Genomic DNA, 20,100 nt, shown 5'->3' with positions numbered 1-20,100 from the left:
TCGCGGAAGTCGGAGAAGAGCGAAGAGGAACGAATCATCAGAGAGCGCCGTATCCCGGAAACCGGGGAGGAGGGACGCGCGAGTCATCAGAAAGCGCCCCGACCTGAGCGGAAGCGATGGAGGTAGGGCGGGGCGCTGGGTCCTATCACTCACCTAGTGAGTTGTTCCAGTAACCCCTCCTCGCAGGCTTTGCAGGGGGATGCTGTCACGCGAGAGTGCGGGTGGGCTTACAAGCTACAGGGGAAGTCAATTTTCAGAACACTGTGCTTAATGAGAGGAGGGAGGGTTTGTTGAAAAACGAAAAAGGTAAATCGCCTCAGGCCTGGCAGCCATCTCTCTACACCCTTAACTCAGTGCTTTTGGGTCGGAAGTTGTGTTTCATACCAACGTCAGGGATGCTAGGTTTTCTCTTCTTACATTCCCTGTAAAGTATCTCTGATTTTAATAACTGCGGTAAAAATGAAGGAATGCCGAAAGGAGTGACACATTGTTCAGAAAATCTACCAATATCGCGAACTCTAGAGTCAGCAAGTGTGATTAACGAAACGATAACAATTTCACAAGGAACATTTAAAACAGATACATACCCTTAGTGTCTAAGCACTGTTCTACACATAGAGCTATTATGTCCGGAAAGTATATTAACAGCTGCATACCTTAATTAAGTCTGTTCTTAATCCAATTTTCTTTCCACTTGAATGTAACAGTGCCTTTTATGTTTTATATTTCAGATTTTAACAGGGGATTCCATTACCACATGCCTTTCTCCTTTAGTGCATGACTTGATTTGTAACCTTGGGTTTGAACTCACTGAAATTTGTGATATCGATAGCATTGTAACCCAAAATGGCGAAGTACGCTGGAAAGCAATTACAGACCGTGTGAGCTATGCAGAATTAGGTTTGTATTCTCTTTGTACATCTAGCTTCAGTTAGTACTGTCCCATGAAAAATGTGTTGTCCAGTAAAACCCTAATTTGTTCTTCTTGAAGAGTGTAATAGTGTAGTTGTGAAGAGGAGAAATATACAAAAGTCAAAAGATGCTTAGTTAAAGGGATAATGTAAGCAGAAGGGTCAAGGAGGCGGCGTCTAAGAGATACTAGTATATTAGGACTTGGATCCACTAGTCACTAGCTATATATACAGCATGGATTCTCTGGATAAAAGACAAGATAGAATGGAGTAGCACCTCTAATCATGTTACACAGAACAGCACCTAATCAACAATATGAGTTATTTCTCAAATTCCAGATTTTTGTAGTTGGTCAAGAGCAACTAAACCAACAGCTACACGTTCTGTAAAACCTTTTACAGTTCATGTCTAATGAACTGTATGTCTATTTACCACATGTCCAGTTATAAACTGCTTGATTTTGTGGACATTCTGTATTAAAGGTTTCTCTGACTTAGATGATTTTCATCCCTGGACATAGAGCTAAAACATTTTCTCCTCCTATAAGGGCACAGTCTGGACTACAGGCAAAGTGTGCAGCGCCTGGGTCCTGTGTGTGAGGCCATCCATCTACACATCTCATCTCTGAGCAGAGCACAGTTTGAAACTCAGTATTCACCATGGTACCAGTGGACAACTTCTCCGGAGGTTTGACATTTGCATCTCTTTAGAAATGAAAGACTTTGCAAATTGGAAATCTTCATTACTTGCCAAGTTAAGGGTGTCTTTTCCATCTTTGACCTACTGTCACAAGGAAGCAGGTAGATACACGTAGTTACTACCACAAAAGTTGTATTTTATTATGTTGAGATTCATCACATAATGTTCATACTCTTATTCCTCATCTTTTTTTTTTTTTTCGGAGCTGGGGACCGAACCCAGGGCCTTGCGCTTACTAGGCAAGCGCTCTACCCCTGAGCCAAATCCCCAACCCTCATACTCTTATTCCTAACTACAGCCCTAAGCCTATCTCCCTAACTATGTGACACATCTTGGCTGAAGGTCAGGTCAGACTGTCTTGAGGGTCAGGATCCTGGGGAGACTCTCCAGCTGAAGGGCAGATCATAGTGTTGTCTCTCCAGATGTGCAGAGCAGAGCATTGCTCTTAGTCTCTGTTTATATACTGTCCAGAGGTCGCCCGCCGTGGGGTTCTAGGACTGTGTCTGTTATCTTGAGTGGATGATGCCTGGTTATCCAATGCAGCTTTGGGTGTAGTGGGGATCCTAAGTTATTTTTCCATGTATAAAAAGCATTTTTTTTTAACTATGCTCACTATACCTTCCAACTCTGAAGAGGTCCCAGGGACTGCAAGAGAAGTGTAAGTTTATATCTGAAGCCTGAGTTGAAGATAATTCTTTAAACAACTTTTGGACTCAATTAGGCTTTAGAAAATATAGTCCACTTGAGCATATAGAACAGACCTGCTGGAGAGATGACAAGGTTAGTAGATCAGAGAGTAGGTGCTTGCTTTCTTGACTGTGAATTGAAAAAGAAGGTAGTAATATGGGGCAAGTCCTAATGCACTTCTTGTGTGCTTTGCTTTTTGTCTTTTCCTGTGTTTCATTTGACATGTCAAGAACTGTAATAAAGCAGCCCCTGTAATATGTCTGATCCCAAAACAGCGAGGTAAGCTGCCCTCATAGAGGAACAACTAAAAATCATTATAGGAAATGAGTAGGTCAGAATATCTGATTAATTAATTACTAATGTCAAATTTGTGTTTTGAGCAAAGATTTAAAGAAGAACCCCTCAGGTATTAAATAAGTCCCTTTATTATAGTATTTCAATATAAACCATTTTTATTCCAAAAATTTATAATCTTTACATCTTAAGAGGCTTGAGTTTGGTAATAGTAAATGAATACAAATTATTGTTGCTTTGAGGAACATCTTTCATGAGCTCTAATGTGTGTCTTCCTTTGAATAGCTGTTTCTTGAAATATACGATGCCTTGGAGAGCTCACAGTCTGCTGCCATCTCCCTCAGCGTGATGAAACTAGCTTCCTGTCTGGAACGAGCCTTAGGCGATGTGAGCATGAGGATCCTCATTGTTTGCTAGAGCACCTGGATGAACACAAGAACTTCAGATCTCTTGCTTTTTATGATTGTTTTTCTATAAAATTCTCTTTGTACATGATTAAGAACTCCCAGTTTTTGTGAGCTGGGAGATGACTCAGTAAATAAAAATACTTGCTTCATAAGCATGAGTACCTAAACTTAGATAACAGCACGTGTGTTTAAACAATGAAAAGCTATGTGTGGTTGCTTCTGCACCTCCTGTAACACCATGCTGTGGGACGAGGGGGTGGAGATGGGGATGACTGGGGCTTTCGGGGCCTCCATTCTAACTCCAGTTCCAGTGAGAAGCCTTGACTCGAGGGAATAAGGTGGAGAGTGATGGAGGATCCTGCCTTTCTCTGGCCTCTAGGCATGTGCAGCCATCACACACACACACACACACACACAGGAAAGGAAATCTTTAAACACTTTTCTTTGTTCATTTATACAATGCTTCATACATTGTACTCTTTTAAAAATATTACTGCTGATTATTATATAATTATGTGATTTCTGTTTGAATTTTAGGTATTTTTACTGATTGGGAATGAGTGTCCCTTTCTCCTAAGAGATCTTCTTGCATCTGCAGAGCTTGCACACATCTTTGGACATACTGTGGTGAGTGTGCAAATTATTCACAAAGCATAGAGGAGCTGGCAGGAGCTGTGCCTTTGATCTTCCAAAGCTACAATACTCTGGGAAAACATTAACTATTTCACAGATTAAGTGTATGCTTCTCTCTTCCTTCTGGAACTCTCCCTCTTCCACCTTTTCCATGGGTCTCTCTCCCCAGATTTGATGATGATAGAATAGCCATATAGGTTCAGCCAGAGAGGCCGTTGGAAGCATGTCACTTTGCTTATTTAAGGATTCCTAATGGTAATGCTAAGTCTGACATAGACTATATTTACCACCTTGGAATGGTAGCATTACACTTTTGTCCTAAAATACTTGTGTTTTTAACAGGTAGGAATTTATGATTTTTACAGCCATGCAGACTTATAGCAACATAAGGTGTGTGTATATATCATTTATACTTTTCAGAATATTCTAGAGGGACTGTAACCAAGAGACTTCAAACTAAAGGATAACATGTAGGCAGCTTAGAGAGGCAAAGGAGCAGAACAGTCATCCGAGTTGTACCAAAGATCCACCCAATTCACATTTGGGGCTAAGGAACCACCCTCAGTAAACACACCCCCCTCACTGCTCACCCGCTTGCCAGCTTGAGAATCATTTTCTGGTGGAGAGCCTGAATGAGGCTGGAGCGCGGCCTCCTATTTTACTGAGTCATTAAACACATTTTGTTCCCACTAGACATTTCCTCCAAATGGCCACTTTTATCCTCTAGATGATTTTTCTTTTTTTTTTTTTTTTTTTTTTTTTTTTTTCGAGCTGGGGACTGAACCCAGGGCCTTGCGGTTGCTAGGCAAGCGCTCTACCACTGAGCTAAATCCCCAACCCCTAGATGATTTTCTTAACTGCTGATAAACGGTATATAAAATGGGGGTGGGGAATGGAGTTCTGAAGCTGCTGCACAGAGATGTGGCTGTTGAACATGGATTTTGGGTTGAACCTCTCTGAGCTTTCCACTCTCTGGTTCTGCTTGAGAGGCCCAGAAAGCAGGTTTTACTCTGCTCTGCAGCAGCGCTCTATGTAAACCAAGACTGTTTCTGTTTCTTTCCTTGAGGGCTGACTGGTCTTTCCTCTCTCATGAGTCTGTCCAGGCAGGTGGGAACACAGGGCTTGGGTACCACTAGCTGGAGCTGCTCTTCTCATCCTTTTTACCATACAGGCCCATGCTGGCTGGTGTGGAGTTCGTATCTGTCACTTTCTGCCGTCTCCAGATCCTGGTGCCTCTGATGTCTAGTGTTAAAGCCATACACTCTGAGTACATGACTAGCTCCTATCCCTGAGACTGCTTTGCTGGTCCTGGTTTCTGAAACCTTGGGTTCATCTTCTTCACTTGGGTTACTTTATATGCACGGGGGAAATATTAGTGCCTTCCTCAAAGGCAGTTCTAGGGATAAATGAGTTGATGACTCATTAAACAATGTGTCCAGCATATGTTAAATACTCAATAAATGTTGGTTTCAGGCCAGTGAAATGGCTCACTGGGGACAGGCACCTGCCACAAGGCTGACAGCAGTTCAAACCCTAGCTTACACTTGGTGGAAGTACAGAAACAATTCCCTCAGGTTCTCCTGTGACATCTAGATACTGGTGCATACTGAATAAAAATGTGTTAACATTTTCATGTTAGTTTCATTATTGTCACTATTTATACTAGCAGAAGCTGCTGGCTTTCTTAGGTCCAAGGGAGAAAGCAGATATTTTAGGGTTGAATTGATTTGCTCCATGATTCAGTAATCCACTATCTTGATGGATTAGATGGACGTACTAAAAGTCTTCATCGGGTCTCCCTGTGGACTCAACCTGAGAAACGTCTTGTGGCATGGCTTTGCTTCCCCTCAAGATATTCCTCCAAAGTAAGTTGCTGGTTAATAACTTTTTCCTTAATCTGCTTAAGAATTTGCTATATTTTGAATTTCTCACAAAGAAAGGATTGTTTTTGAAAGGCAAAGAATTTGAGACATGGATGGTCAGGTTGCACATTAGCAGCAGAGCAACTGGAGTGGGATAGAAGATGTTTCAATGCCTTTGCTCCCAGGAACAAGTATAGGTGCCTGGATAGGTAGAAAACCTGGGCATTTTGATACAGCAATAGCCTTCCTAGTTATTGTACGGCTTAATTCCCTCTATGGAGAGTTCTGATGTTTGATTTCTTAACTCCCTTAATTTTTTTACATTCATTTATTCATTCCCATACATGCCACAGCATTTGTGTGGAAGTCTAAGGGCAATAGTGGGAAATGTTTCTCTCCTTCCAAATGCGGGCCTAGGGATTGAACTCAGAGCATCCAGCTTGGCTGCAGATGCTTTTCCCCATTGATCCTTCTCAACCTTCATCCTTGCATAATTTTAACACATCTGTCTAAGAAAAGTCCTTTGTCTGTGGCTGTGATCGTTTGCCAGGAGATCTCTGTTTCCTTCCCTAGATACTGTTCAGCCTTGTTGCTGTTGACAGCAGGACTGGGTCAGTTACTGAAGAGTTACCTTCACCACACAAAAGTCCAGTTGGCACATCGACCTTTTGTAACACTCACGAACCTAGAGGATGTGATTGTTTTTCCTGGCAAGTTCTACATTTCACACCCCCCTTACTCTGTCTTCACGGAGGTATTTGCACAGTTCGTAAGTAGCATCAGACTTGAATTCTTGGTGAAATACTCACTTGCCATTGCTAAGATGGCTCTGTGAGTTACTGAAAGACCCTTTCAAACTTCACCCCTTCCCACTGCTCTGGGGTGCTGTTAGCCCTGAGAGACACAGCTAGACCTGGTCTCTTCCTCAAATGTGCTGTCTTTCAGAAATCTTGGGGGAATTCATGGTATCTGTTCTTCTTTCCTCTCACCTTGTCTGCATCTGTACTTGCGGCCATTATATCAGCTGTGCACACAGTAGAAACTTGCCATGTTTTCTGAGAATACATCTTACTCCTCCAGGTCAATGTCCTCAGCTAGGGTACCTTGAGCCCTACTCTCAGTTGCTGCTTAAGTCCCTGAAGGAATTGGTTGCCCATTTCTCCTCTTGGCAACTTCCTGAGGCCACTCCACTGTAGCTGTAGGCCAGGTGCTCTCCCTTTTTTGGGATGTCCGACCCAGGCCACAGTTCATCTGTCTCAGGGTGCTGGCTGATTGGCATGTCTGTCCACATGTGTTCCTGACGTCTTTCCGTTGTGACTGTGCTTGTGTTTACCGAGATGCTTGCTCTTTTACAGGTGTGACTGACAAGGTACTCTCAGCGTTAGAGACAGTGATGACGAAATCCAGCTTTGTATTAAAAATCATGTTGCCATATTGGGAGCTGGCAGTGAGCAAGTTTAAGTCGCACAGGTGACGAGGGTGGCACGGTGCTCTTGGTGCTTAGCTGTCCTTCATCTAAAGTTGGCTTACTGTCCCAACCGAGGGGGTAGAGGTAACTCCCTCAGATTAGACTGGGTGTAGAGCGCCTTCCTCTGCTGACTCAGACAAGCCGTGACTGAAATACTCTGTATCATCCTCTTGCAGCCATTGATAGAACTTTTGGTTGTTGTTGTTAGAATAAGCTTCGTAGTATTTTTCTGAGTTCTTCCTGTAAGTAAAACATCGAACCTATCCTTAGAGAACTGTTTGGGGGTTGCGGGGCGAGGGAGACAGATAAGCTGGCCATGTATTCCCTCAAAGATAAAGCCATGCAAAAGCCAGGCACAGTGTGTTTTCAGAGAGGCAGAGACTGGAGATCCAGTGAGTTGGTCATTACTTATCCTCAGGTGACCTCACTCTTGGATTCACTTTTTCTTCAGCCACTCCCTGTAGCTCTGATGTTCTGGCCATCCTCAAAAGTAACATGTGGCATTTATAGATACTTGATGACATTTTGTTCTACTGAAACTATAAAATGCTTCATCAAGCTTTAAAACACCAACAAAAAAAGAAAGAAAACAAAGAAAGAAAAGAAAAGAAAGAGAAGCGGTCCTTATTTTGCTTCTCCCATGGCAGGTTGTGTCCTTGTTCTCAGGGCCCTGTTAGTTGTGTTGAGGCTGCAGTGCAGTTACTGAGACACCTGCTGATTTCCTTGGGTCCCATAGGTTTGCGGACTGCACCATGCTGTTGCTGTCACAGCTAGAAGCTGGACTCAGGAGAGTTTTTGCTACAGTTAACAAATGTGCTGATAGACTGCTCACAGCTGAGGTACCTGTGTTTCTGTTTCTGTTACTCACCACAACTGCAGTTACTATGTTGACAATGTTCTCTGGCTATTTAAAAGTTTTAAGGACTGGAGATGCAGATAAGCAGCTAAGCACTTGCATGGTATCTGCAAAACCCCAGATTCAGTCCCTCACAACACACACAGACACACACACACACACAGAGACACACACAGAGACACACACACACACACACACACACACAGAGACACACACACACACACACACACACACACACACACGCTTCATGGTGTTGCAAAACATCAGCATTTTCTGCAGAACTGTTTCTGATTTTGTATAATACAACTGTTCTTTTTAATTGTTTCTCTTTTCTCTCTTCCCTTTTCTGCAGTCAACAATTCTATATACCACGTTCGATGAAGTAAGTAGCCAAACTTGCAAAAAAAAATTGAAAAAATTATTTTCTTTCGAGGTAAAAATTAAAACACAATGATTAGGGCTGGGGAGAATACTCAGAGGTTAGGAGCACTTGCTGCTTTTCTCAGAGGACCTGGGTTTGGTTCCAAGCACCCATGTGGTGGCTCATAACCAGGTGTAGGCATACACATGGTACACATACATAAATGTAGGCAAGAATACTCATGCAGGTAAAATAAGTGAGTTTAAAAATAATGCTACTAATTAAAACGATAAACCATAAGTAGGCGTGCTTACAAGGAAGTGTTGATGGTCATAGGCAAGAAGAAGAAGCCCATGCTAGGTTTAAATAGACCTCTGGGGCTGTACTTTAGTGAATTGAGTGCTTGCCTGGCGTGGAAGCTGTGGGTTCAGTCTCCAGCACTGAATACACCCAGCATGGTGGCACATACCTGCAATCCAGCACTTGTGAGGTAGATGCAGGATCTGAAGCCAACCTTAATACATGAAACTCTGTTTCAAATAAATAAATAAAGCTTTCAGGTTAATTTTAATACCCAATATTGTTGATCTTATTTCTGTAGTTGTACAAAACACAAAGTTGGAGAATGCAAACAGATTGATGCCATTGGCTATAACCACTGCTGAGAACAACTGTTTTCATCCAGGACAACTGTAGATATCCTAATTGTATGTGTACAGATCAATGTCTCTGTACGTGTACATACATGACTCTTGTGTTTGTAGTATATGTGCCTGTGTCAGCTTAATGGCTTACTGACTCATCTGTGTTTGGTGTTCTAGATACTAGCAAAACACATGAGTGATGGTAGCATCAACCAGCTTCCGTGTTTCTTGGGGGAGCCTGCCATGGTAAAGTCCATGTATCTCCGGTCTGCATCTTTCTGGTTATGAACATTATTTGTGGTGTGCTCAGAAGCTGACTTGCTTCTGCCTGTCACCTTGACCTGTCACAGACACCATCAGAAGTGACTACAGTGTAGGTGCTGTGCATTTTGAATGCCTGATTATTTGGCTGCTGTCTTTCTAAACACTTTTATTTATTGATTCTATGTATTTTTACTTAAGAAAGGACTATATATTTGCTTGTAAAACTTAGCAGCAGTCAGATGTTTTTGAGATTAAGTGTTGGATGATAAGATTAATGTTTTGGTCCATTTTCAATCAGCGTTTTATATTTTATAAGAATACTATAGTGACTTCTCTATAGACTATAGTAGATACTTTTTGTCTATCCCACTTCACTGAGAGAAGAGCTGGATTATACTTCCCATTCCTTATGTGATTTTGGCATCGCTTCCTGACATCAGTCAGTCAGATAACTAATCTAGCTCATCTCCTCCTCCTCCTCCTCCTCCTCCTCCTCCTCCTCCTCCTCCTCCTCCCTCCTCCTCCTCCTCCTCCCTCCCCTCCTTCCCTCCTTCCTCCTCCTCCTCCTCTCCTTTTTGTCTTGAATCCCTGGACTCTTCATCTGTTGGCAGTCTGCCCACATCAGTGGTTCTCTGACTTCCCCCCACAGTCTGGCAGAGAGAGCCTTTGGGCATGTACCGTTAGAGGAGGGAGCAGCTATCTGCGTTGGCTTAAGATGCAGGAGTAGGAAAAAAAAAAAGAAAAGAAAAGAAAGATGTAGGAGCAGGCTGTGGTGAATGCAAAGGAAGCAGTGACCAAGGACAGCTGCTTGGTTATGCTCCTAGCGAGAGCAGTGACGTGGGCTTCTTTAGGGGAGTTTGTTTCCCTTCCCTCGGTGGTTGCTCTGCCCCCACAGGAGGCTGTACTGAACAAGGGCTCCCCACTACAGCTCCAGCTGCAGGATGGGATGAGTGCCCTCTTTGAGACTCACAGTTCCCATCAGTTTATAAACAAGCCAGGAACTGCCTGGAAACCCTGCCATCCACTCTTCTGTCTGCCCAGAACACTAACAGAATGTTTCTCTGTTAATTCTAAAAGGACTTCTTGTGGGATCTCCTGAGCTATCAGGAGGGTCCTCGTATCCGGGATCGTTTAAGCCACGGGGAGATCAACATACGTGAATTTCCCAAAGCAGCAGCAGGCCAGCTGCTCACATTCTGCCTGGTGCTCCTGCTCAGATGCACTGAGGAGGACACACTGTCAGAAGTGAAGGTACCACAGAGGGAGGAGGGCGGCTGGCGGGACGGACTGCCACCAGCATTGAAAGAGATGTCTTATTTCTCAAATGGGATTATCTATTGAAAATTTCCCATCTTCATTTGAGTTACAGTACTACTCTGTCAGAATGTGTACATGTGTGCATTCTCTGAGGTAATTTGTCTTCTTTGAAATGCGTCTTTGCCTCTGTCCTTAATAGCAGTGTCAGTGTTAACAACCAAAGAACAAGTTACCCACGATTGGTCAAGTGCGGGAAATGCCCACCAGTGTCTGTTAAACTGACGGAACAGGATATTTACATTTCTGAAACTAATGATTTTGTTGTTTTAAAGTAAATAGCTTCAGTTGTAATGGTGTAGCTGGTACTTTTGTTTTCAGTTTATATGCATGACAGTTATTTTTAAAACTGTTTAAAAGTCTAAGGAAAGTTGACATCAAGCCATCAGGAACCCCCTTTGCCAGAAATGAAACATTTAAAAGTTGGATGTCCTTGCTTCCTTCCATGACTGTCCCAGGAGCTTTCCCCTATAAGCAGCACTTCTCATTAGCTGTATTTTGGGACCTTTGCTGTGCCTGTTCTGTTAGCTGTCTGTTATCCGTTGCCTTAGCAGACCACCATTTATCCAAGTGGTCTGTCTCCATGGATATGTGTGCTGTCCCTTTGACTGATGAAGTTCTCTGGTTGTAATGGTGACCTGAAGGACTGTGCTCACTTGGGCATCTCTGTTAGTGAGCTTGCAAAGGTAAAGCCCTGTGGCGGTGACAGCAAGGACTGTCTGTCTTTTGTTTCATTTGCACTGATGGCTGTCGTTCCTTTGCCATCTTATGCTTGTGTGCATTTTCCACTGGTTTATTAATCTTACTGCTGTTTTCAGTGATGTGCCACCTGTTATTTTTCTTTATCTCTGGACTTTTTCCTTGGCTTCTGCCTTTGATGTCATTCTTGAAAGCTTCTTTGCATTCTAAGAATTATAACCAATACATAATTTTCCTAGTGTTTTGGGTTTTTTGTTTTGTTTTGTTTTTTCCATTTTCTCCAAGTAGAATTTAGTGCCTTTGGGGAGTGAGGTAGAGACTTCCTGAGTTTTCTTGTTGAAATTGCTAGCAGCCTTTCCAAACGCCATGTGGAGACCTGATAACTCTCTTTTGTGTCATCAGCGCCCAGCCCTGCATTCTCCTACTCGAGGCTCTGCTCTTTGCTGAGTCTTCAGTTCAGTGCTCTCCAGATATTAAAGACAACACCCTATGGCCTCAGAATTGTCTGTTTTCATTGTTTCTATTCCATGTGAGCTATGTCATTAAACCCAGACCCAGAAAACAAACAGAATATTCTAGAATCGCGTAGGGAATCTGACATCTTTCACTATATTGAACACCACTCAGAAACTAAGGATAGAGCTTAGCTGGTCGAGTATTTACCTAGTATGCATGAATACCTTAGTTTGATCCCCAGCCTGCATGAACCAGGTATGGTGGTGTATACCTGTAACCCCAGCCCTCACTCAGAAGGTAAAGGCAGAAGGATTCAGAAGGCATCCTCAACTACATAGAGTTTGAGACCAGCTTGGGATATATAAGACCCTGTCTCAAAAAGAAAAGAAAAAAAGAAAGAAAGAACCAATCAATAGCAGGTATGTCCTGGTCTGTGGTGAGTGTGCACCCCAGCCTCCCATCTAAGGTGGCTCCAAGGCTCCCAGACTCCCATGACTCCCTTTCCTGTTTGCACATTCAATTCTCAGCGTTGTGTCTTAAGATATGTCTTGAATCTTTTACTCAGTGTTATTCCCTTATTTGGCGAAATCACCATCACTTACTTCCTGGAGGGGCACTTGCCTTGTCAGTCCCCTCCTTCTCTTTTCTCAACACAGCAGCCAGATCCTTTTCTGCACATCATGTCCCTCTGTGCAGAGGCCGCCTGTGCTTTCGTACTTTAGAGCGGAAGTGTGTGCTCCCTCCCGTCCGTCCCAGCAGTCACCCTAGGCTTGGCACCACAGCTATGAGGATGCTGCCCGTGATGTGGCTGTGACTTAGTTGTCAGTGAGTGAAGGGTTGGCACATGTCCCAGCACTTCAATCTGCTGTCGTCTCAGTCATTTGCTCCGTGCCGTTGAGAATGAAGCAGTCCCCACTTCTGGCTTCTGCCAGCTTTGGCTCCCCAACTTTTCATTTTTGTAGTTTCCTGTGGCAGACTTGGCTTTTCAGTTACACATTTACATCAGTTACACATTATATTCAGTTATATATTTATATAATTTAGAATGTACTGTAATACTTTATCTATGCTTTTTAATATTTATGTGTTTAGCAATTAACTGCTTAAGGTCATGTAATTTCCTTCTAATTGTATTGATTTTCAGTCCTTAAATTTTTTCCATTCATTTTGGGATCTTTTTCTCCTCATACATTTGTAGTTTTGCTATGCTATGGACAGATCACAGGGTGTGATCTTTGTAAATTATGGTGATTAGTCAGCTCCAGTTGATCACTTTGTTGGTTATGGTTGACCCTACTTTGTTGAAGAGCTTTACCATGCTTCAGCTCAGTAGAGTTATTTTGAAGAAGGCAGTGGAAGGCTCCGAGTCAGACATGATTCAGAAGAAGACACAACACCCAGCATAGACCTATAATGCCTGACATCAGTGTTTCTACACCAGGAGGAAGCAGCAATACAGTTGCTGGTCAGCCTTGCAGAAGGCTACAGGGCTCGCTGCCATCCAGCTTGCCAGCTGCAAAAACAGGTATGCACTGCAGGGGGTGGGAGAGGGTGGTGGGACAGCATTCCTGCTTCAGGTCCATCAGAACGGCCCAGGTCTTGGTCAGATCTCCTGTGTGGCCTGGGCAAGTGGCTTCAGTCTCAAGGATGACATGTGGAGTGTTTAGCATGGAGCCTGGCTTGCTGCCGGAACCAGTCACTTCCCAAGATGAGAAGCAAGTTTTACCAAGTAAGGGATGTCATTTTTTCTTCTACCATGTAAGACAAGTTTTTATTAACTTACAATTTTAAGTAAACTTTCCACCAGGTAGTTTGGGGATTATCTCAAATGCTCTCTGCTTTTTGTTTTTGTTTTTTGATTTTTTTTGTTTTTAAGATTGTATGTACACGAGTACAGGTGCTCTTGGAGGCCAGGCCAGGGCCTTCTGATCTCCTGGAGCTGGAGGTAGAGGTAATTGTGAGCCACACAACAGGTGCTGGGAATTGAACTCAGGTCCTCTGCAAGAGTAGTGCATGATGCTAACCATTGTGCCATCTCCTCAGGCCTCAGATGTTTTATTCTGTATACAGCAGGAGACAGGACAAGAGCAGTCCCCATGAATGCCACACTCAGGATAGCTATTGCATAGACACTGGCATGTGAGCACATCCTCACAAGGCCGCTATAAACTGGTAGCAGCCAGTTTATGCTTGTTGGGAAAGGCCTAGAGAGGCCATGCTGGAGACCAAGGCCTGACCAGTGCTGACAAACAAATCCATTATGAGACCTTTCCTGGGGAGAGGTGAGCAAACATCTGTTCCTCCCAGAGAGGCACCACAACAGATCAAAGAGACCATCCAGCTGGGTTGGCCTCAGTAGCAGTGAGCTTTAGAGTTAAGGGATTCTAGATGGCTGGGAAGTCCATCTCAGCATTGGGGACAGCTCACAAGGGATGCATTGCAGAGCCCCTATCCATATGCAGTTGCTGTCCACTGAGCCAGGAGTGTCCTCTTTCCTTCTGCTTTTATAGCTTGGGGAGGGACTTTGAATCTTGTCAGTTCTGTGAGCTTCCCTCTAGAAGGGACATTTCAGTTAGGAAACAGCTAAAACAGTGTGGGTGAGAAGGGCCAGATCATCAAACAGTCCCTTGCCAGTGAGCTCTGGATTGGGGGCAGGAGTGTGGATGGTGTCCCCCATGAGTCTGCTTTCAGAGATACCGTTAGAAAAGTAGAGATAGCAGGACTTACCTACAGGTGTTTTAAAGAGACAGGACAGAGGGAAGGTTCTGAACGGTGGACCGATTGCTGAGTCTCCAGCCTGTCTCCCTTTGCTGTCCTCTTCTCTGGCCCCTGGCAGCCCCTTGACTATTTGGACTCTCATCTCTTATCTGTCCACTACTTGGCGACAGTCCTGTGCTTTATAAGGTCATTGCCCTGGTTATTGCTGTTGCAGAAAATTACTCACATTCAGTGGTGTCTACACAGCTGCCACTTAATTTGCTCATATTATCACGGGTCAAAACCTGCAGAAGGATCTGTTGTGTGGCTTCCTGCGGCTGCTGACAAGTTGTTGACAGTGTTGACATGTCTCCCTCATCTGTGCTGTGGCTCTCACTCACACAGCAGTTGCCAAATCGAGTCACACAGTTCAGAGGAGGGAAGGTAGGCTGCCTCTTAACGGAGGGGGTCAAGTTGCAAACATGTTCGTAATCACAGGCCCAGCAATATGTTGAATTGTCAGCTCAACTGAGCATGGAAGATACTTGAGCCTGCCACATGGTTTTCAAATATGCAGCGTGTAACCGTTTACAAATATTTTCTAGAAAGTGATTCAATATCTATGGCAGTTGAAAACATCCTTCCTGGGATACTGTAAAACCTAGAGCAGTCAAATCTTTCCTCTCAGGTGCTGAGCTGTGAGAAAAGCCTCAGGATGTGGCCTGTGCTGCCTTTGCCAGAAGAGCGCTGTCAGGAAGCAGGCAGGTGCGTGTCACATGGGCTGAGTCTATGTCATCTAAGCTGTTGTGCATGTCACCTGGTTTGTGCACACCATGCCTGGCCGTTGTAGTGAGCACCAAGTGATCATCATTCTCCAGGTACAGAGCTGGTAGAAACCTTTGGAAAGGGAGCTACAGGGCCCAGCTTGGCAGTTGAACACAGACTGGACGATAAAGTGTTCTTCAACCAGGGCTCAGCAGACATGATGAAGGTCTGGACTCAGGAGGAAGAGGAGTAGGGGTCCAAATTTGGGGAGTGTAGAATAAAGCAGACACACTTGTAGTAGGGCTAATCTGGGGCAAGCCACAGATCCTGTCATGCTACCTATGTTCCTTTATGTTGGGGAAAGCAATTTTTAGATCAAGGTTACTGTGCATTAAACATCGTTTTGTATTACCAATAATGAGGGAGTTTTAATTACTGGAATATACCTTTAATGTTGTGTGCTCCTCAGATCGGAAGGTAATTCGGAAGCATGTGCCTGCAACTCTTTAATTAGCAAGATTCTGTGTGAGCTCTGCCACTACCTGCCTGCGAGTGCCTGCGCTATAAATGGCTTGGACGGTCTTCCCTCAGAGAAGTGAGTACTGAAGAAACATAACTGAGGGATTTATGATAGCATAAATTTTAAATTTCAGCAGTTTGGAATTGTACTCCAAACAGGGTCCTTGGGTGAGGTTAGGTGATGTTTGTGCAAGGACCATGTATCTAGTGAAGTCACATGAGTGTCACTTGCTGAGGTTGCACTTAAGATTCAGGAAAAAAAGAGCCGGCAGTAGCATTCTGTGGTGCTATGAGTCCCCTGATTGCTACACTGTCACTTGCAGGTGGTCCCAGCTGCTCAATGAACTCTGTAACACACGCATTCCTACACTGTTCTGCCCCAAAATTGTTCTAGAAGTTCTGGTTGTGCTCCGAGGCATCAGCTCCCAATGCCAGCGCGCATCTGACCAGGTCATCGCCTCTTTGCAGCTGAGACACAGGCAATGGGTGGAGCACACGTTGCGCTCTAGGCAGCGTCAGAACTATGTGCGCATGCTCAGCAGGTAGGACATTACCCCAGCCCCCACCCCCCACCCCCTTCTCAGCGCTCCTCTCACTCAAGCTTCGGTGGGTGCTGATCCTTTCAGAGGGTAGTTACAGTGTATACAGTTTTATAGAACTTTAAATTTGGCCTTTTGGTGTGGGTCCCACCACCCAAAATGTAAGCCCTAGAGCTGTTCTTCAGGTTTCCTCTAGAAACAGCTGCTTGGGACACATTTCTAGAACTTTGGGTTGAATGCTTATATTTCTAGGACTATCACAGCACATACATGTTCATTGCCTCCCAGAAGTTTCTCAGTGTGCGCTCATGTAGTATATACAGAGTGCTATTCATTCCCCTCCAAAATGGAGCGAAATATTTTTAAGCATCTCTGCTGATCTCATGGGAAAAATAAGGTCAGGCTGTAAATGGAATTTCTTGGAATCTGGCAAAGTTAAACACACTTTCCCCTCTTGGGAAAGTCCTTTACTGTGTGATCTGCTGAGGAAGGTGCTGGTGCAGCCCTGCAGCAGGCTAGGGGCTGACCTGGCACAGTGATTTGGAGGCACTGGAACCGAGCCAGACTAAAGCAAGTGCTGCTGCCGGGGAGTAGAAGCACTTTGTGACCCGAACGTGAAAGGCAGGAAGGGGCTGGGCTTGAAAGGCAGGGACTGAGCCAGGCCGGGCGAGCAAGGATAAAGACTGATAAACCATCTTCCCAGGTGTTTGGACTTTGGTGCTGCTTTAAAGGTGTTGGCAAGAGAACTCCATGTTTTGGGGGTTGTTTTTGGCTTTTTTCCCCTTTGTATTTTTTTTCTTTTTTTTTCTTTTTTGTGGTTTTGTGTGGGGTGGGTGTGTGTGAGAGAGAGAGAGAGAGACAGACAGACAGACAGACAGACAGACAGAGAGAGCAAGCATGTTTACAGACATAAAGCTGGGTATGTAGGGAGCTGGGGAGGATTTGGAACATTTGGAAAGGGGAAAAGCATGATCAAAATACATTGTATGAATTTTTTAATAACATAAAATGGTGTTGATTAGGTGAAGTGCTGTTTTTCTTTGCGAAAATGGAAAGAACTTTGTTAAAACCTTGACCTGCTTTTCTCCTTTTTCAGCGTTGGACTTTTGTGTCCTGTGCTTTCCCTGATTTTGTTGCTCCTTGCACTGGAATTGGTCAGTGTTCATGCTGTTCATGGTAAAGGTGCTCAGGAACGACAGCAGTACCTGAGGTAAGGTACACCTGCTCAGGAGAAAGAACACAGCACTGAGGTGATTTTAAGAAAGTTTGACTCCTCTTGGCTATTCCTTTGGTGAGGGTTTTTTAAATCCCCATAGTCTCTCCTTGATTCTTAGCTGGTCTTCTCTGTACAATTGGATACTAAGTTTGTGGATCACAAAATTGAACCTAATTTTGTGAACCCTCTCAACTAGCCAGGCTGTAGTTTGGTGCCCAGAAGGGTTGCACTGATTGGCCCTGGATCATTATGTAAACCAGGTTGGCCTTAAACTTAGAGAAGCCAGCCTGCCTCTGCTTTCTAAGTGCTAGTATTATAAGTTGTAGTTTTAAGTTACTCTAGGGGAGGGGGCTGTGAGGTGGGGAATTGTGAAAATCAAAGGACAACTCCAGCCCCTTCTTCTGCCTTTCTATGTGCTCCAGGGATTAAACCCAGGTCACCAGGCTTGCTTGGTGGTGCTGTACCTGCTGAACCATCTCACCTGCTCTGTACTGGTTAGTTGTGGTACTACTTGACATTGTCAACTTGACAGACCTGGAGTCTCAAGTTTCAGTTGAGGGAATTTCTGGATCAGGTTGGCCTGTGGGCATGTCTTTTGGAATTGTCTTGATTGTTAATTGATGTGAGAAGGCCCAGCCCATGTGGGTGGCACCATTCCCTGGTTTTGATGGAATAAGAAGAGAGAGAGGGCTAGCTGAGTACCCAGCAAGCAGCATACATGCACTTGTTTCTCTCTGCTGTTGACTTTGGGTGGGGTATGATGAGCTCGCTCAGGCTCCTACCACTGTGACTTCCCTGCAGTGACAAACTGTCCAAGCCAAATAAGTCCTTTTTTCCCCTATATGGCTTCTTGTTGGGTTGTTTTATCACAACAGAAATGAAAGTAGGATACGGATGGATGAATAGAGCCTTAGCAAGTGTGTGCAAGGCTGGTGACTACATCGGGGTACTCAGTCTTAGCACCACTGGTAACTACATTGGGATACTCAGCCTTAGCACCACTGGTAACTACATTGGAGTACTCAGCCTTAGCACCACTGGTGACTACATTGGGGTACTCAGCCTTAGCACCACTGATGACTACATTGGGGTACTCAGTCTTAGCACCACTGGTGACTACATTGGGGTACTCAGCCTTAGCACCACTGGTGACTACATTGGGGTACTCAGTCAAGCATCAGTGCAACTATGTTGGGGTACTCAGCCTTAACACCAGCAGTGCTAGCTCTGTAGCTTCTGTGTGCTAGCCACATGTTAGTAGCAGCCTCCTAGTGTCCCTGAGGAATATACCTGTCCCAGAGGAGAGCAAAGGCTCTGTGGGCTCCATTCCTCTAGCATATCTTCATGAAAAATGTAAACAACTACGGGAAAGTCTACAGTACTCAGGAAACTGAGGATAAACCTGAAAATGTAAAAATGGTGTGTATCATAATCAGTTGGAACTTGCTGCCACCTCAAAGGATAACTTTAAGGAAAACTGGTTTTAGCAGTGGCAGGTGTTTCATAGTAATGGTGTTTCTCTTCAGAGAGACACATCAACACCAAGGGAAGAAAGCCAAACGATGTAGCCTCAGTACCAGAGGGACTTGTGGGCAGGACCTTCTCTCACCGTGTGTCCATCCTCTGTCAGTCTGAGCCAGATAGCTGTTCAGTCTTTGAAACTGTGTTCCATTGCTTAGAAACATCATGTCAAGATCTAAGAGAGGGGAAAGAATCTGGAGTCTTATGAGACCCATCCCAGTGTGGAGAGCGCTGGCCCCAGCATTGCGTCCTTTCTCTAACGGTTTCTCTTATTCTCATTTCGCATGCATTTCTTCTTCCTGAATCCAGACACAGCTGAGTAATCTTTAGGAATATTCCCAAGAGAAGGCAAGACATGTACACTGCTATATTCTGTAATAGAACAGACAAACTAACATTCCTCGCTGTCTTCTTAACAGGTTCTTAAAATTGATCCTCCAATACACTGAGAACCTAGTGGCCTATACCAGCCGAGAGAAGAACAAATGGAATGAAACCATCAGTCTTACACATGCAGTTTTGTTGAGAATTTGGACTTTCAGTGAGAAGAAACAAATGTTAATACATTTAACCAAAAACACAAATAAAGTTGACATAGGCTGACACGCTTCCTGTCAGAATTGTCATCTACGTGTTTCCACACAGAAGAAAAGGCTTCACATCCAGCACAATTAAGAAACACATACCATGGTAGTGCATGAGTGAGGCCAGGTGATAGAAGTTTAGAGCCTTCCTTTCTCCTTACGTCATTAGTAGAGGAAGCAGTTGCATGATACATGTACAAATTCAAGGTTCTGAACAATCTTGAGTTGATGATTCTTGTTGATTGAAGGTGCTACCTGTATGGCCCCAGCCAATTGCCAAGTGTACTTAAAAACAAGGCTCACCCTGCCCTGCAGTACCTGCAGGGCTGCTCAGGGCTGACCAGGTCTATAAAGGAAATAGAGAACAGAAGACACAGAAAGCACATGTAGAGGTTCTGAAAGATAATGAAATAAACGGAATGACTTCTTCAGCATGTAGTCTTCGGTACTGTCTCCCTGTTCCATCAGGACAAGCTGCTTGGGTGGACACCACTCCGGAACTCTCTAGGTTTTCCAACAGGATCTGAGAGCAAAAAGAACCAGAGCTGGGGGCCATGCTATGGAGACTGGTGGGAAATCTTAGGAAGCTGACATCCCACAAAGGTGCGTTGAGATAAGAGCAGGCTCTGCCCTGTATAAGGCCTGGTTCAATCCTGGATCAAGAGATTCCTCAACTCCTGTGAGGGATTTCTGCCAGTGGCCT

General features: G+C 44.3%; 1 protein-coding gene across 1 annotated transcript; it reads left to right on the top strand.

Moving 5' to 3' along the window:
- Positions 1–64: 64 nt before the first annotated feature.
- Positions 65–19,831, top strand: Ermard (ER membrane associated RNA degradation). Its single transcript, XM_032884366.1, has 18 exons — positions 65–122; positions 732–900; positions 1,460–1,599; positions 2,878–2,979; positions 3,537–3,626; positions 5,400–5,497; positions 6,068–6,204; positions 6,850–6,964; positions 7,699–7,801; positions 8,171–8,200; positions 9,001–9,069; positions 10,165–10,338; positions 12,998–13,081; positions 14,942–15,018; positions 15,488–15,613; positions 15,861–16,079; positions 17,173–17,286; positions 19,233–19,831. Exons 1-18 carry the CDS (start codon positions 117–119, stop codon positions 19,414–19,416), a joined length of 2,037 nt encoding a protein of 678 aa, XP_032740257.1. The 5' UTR covers positions 65–116; the 3' UTR covers positions 19,417–19,831.
- The last annotated feature ends 269 nt before the right edge of the window (positions 19,832–20,100 follow it).

The sequence above is a fragment of the Rattus rattus genome, chromosome 14, assembly GCF_011064425.1.
Source record: "Rattus rattus isolate New Zealand chromosome 14, Rrattus_CSIRO_v1, whole genome shotgun sequence".
Taxonomy (NCBI): Eukaryota; Metazoa; Chordata; class Mammalia; order Rodentia; family Muridae; genus Rattus; species Rattus rattus.
The sequence above is the reverse complement of the archived record's forward strand: the minus strand, read 5'-3'. Positions and strand labels throughout refer to the sequence as shown.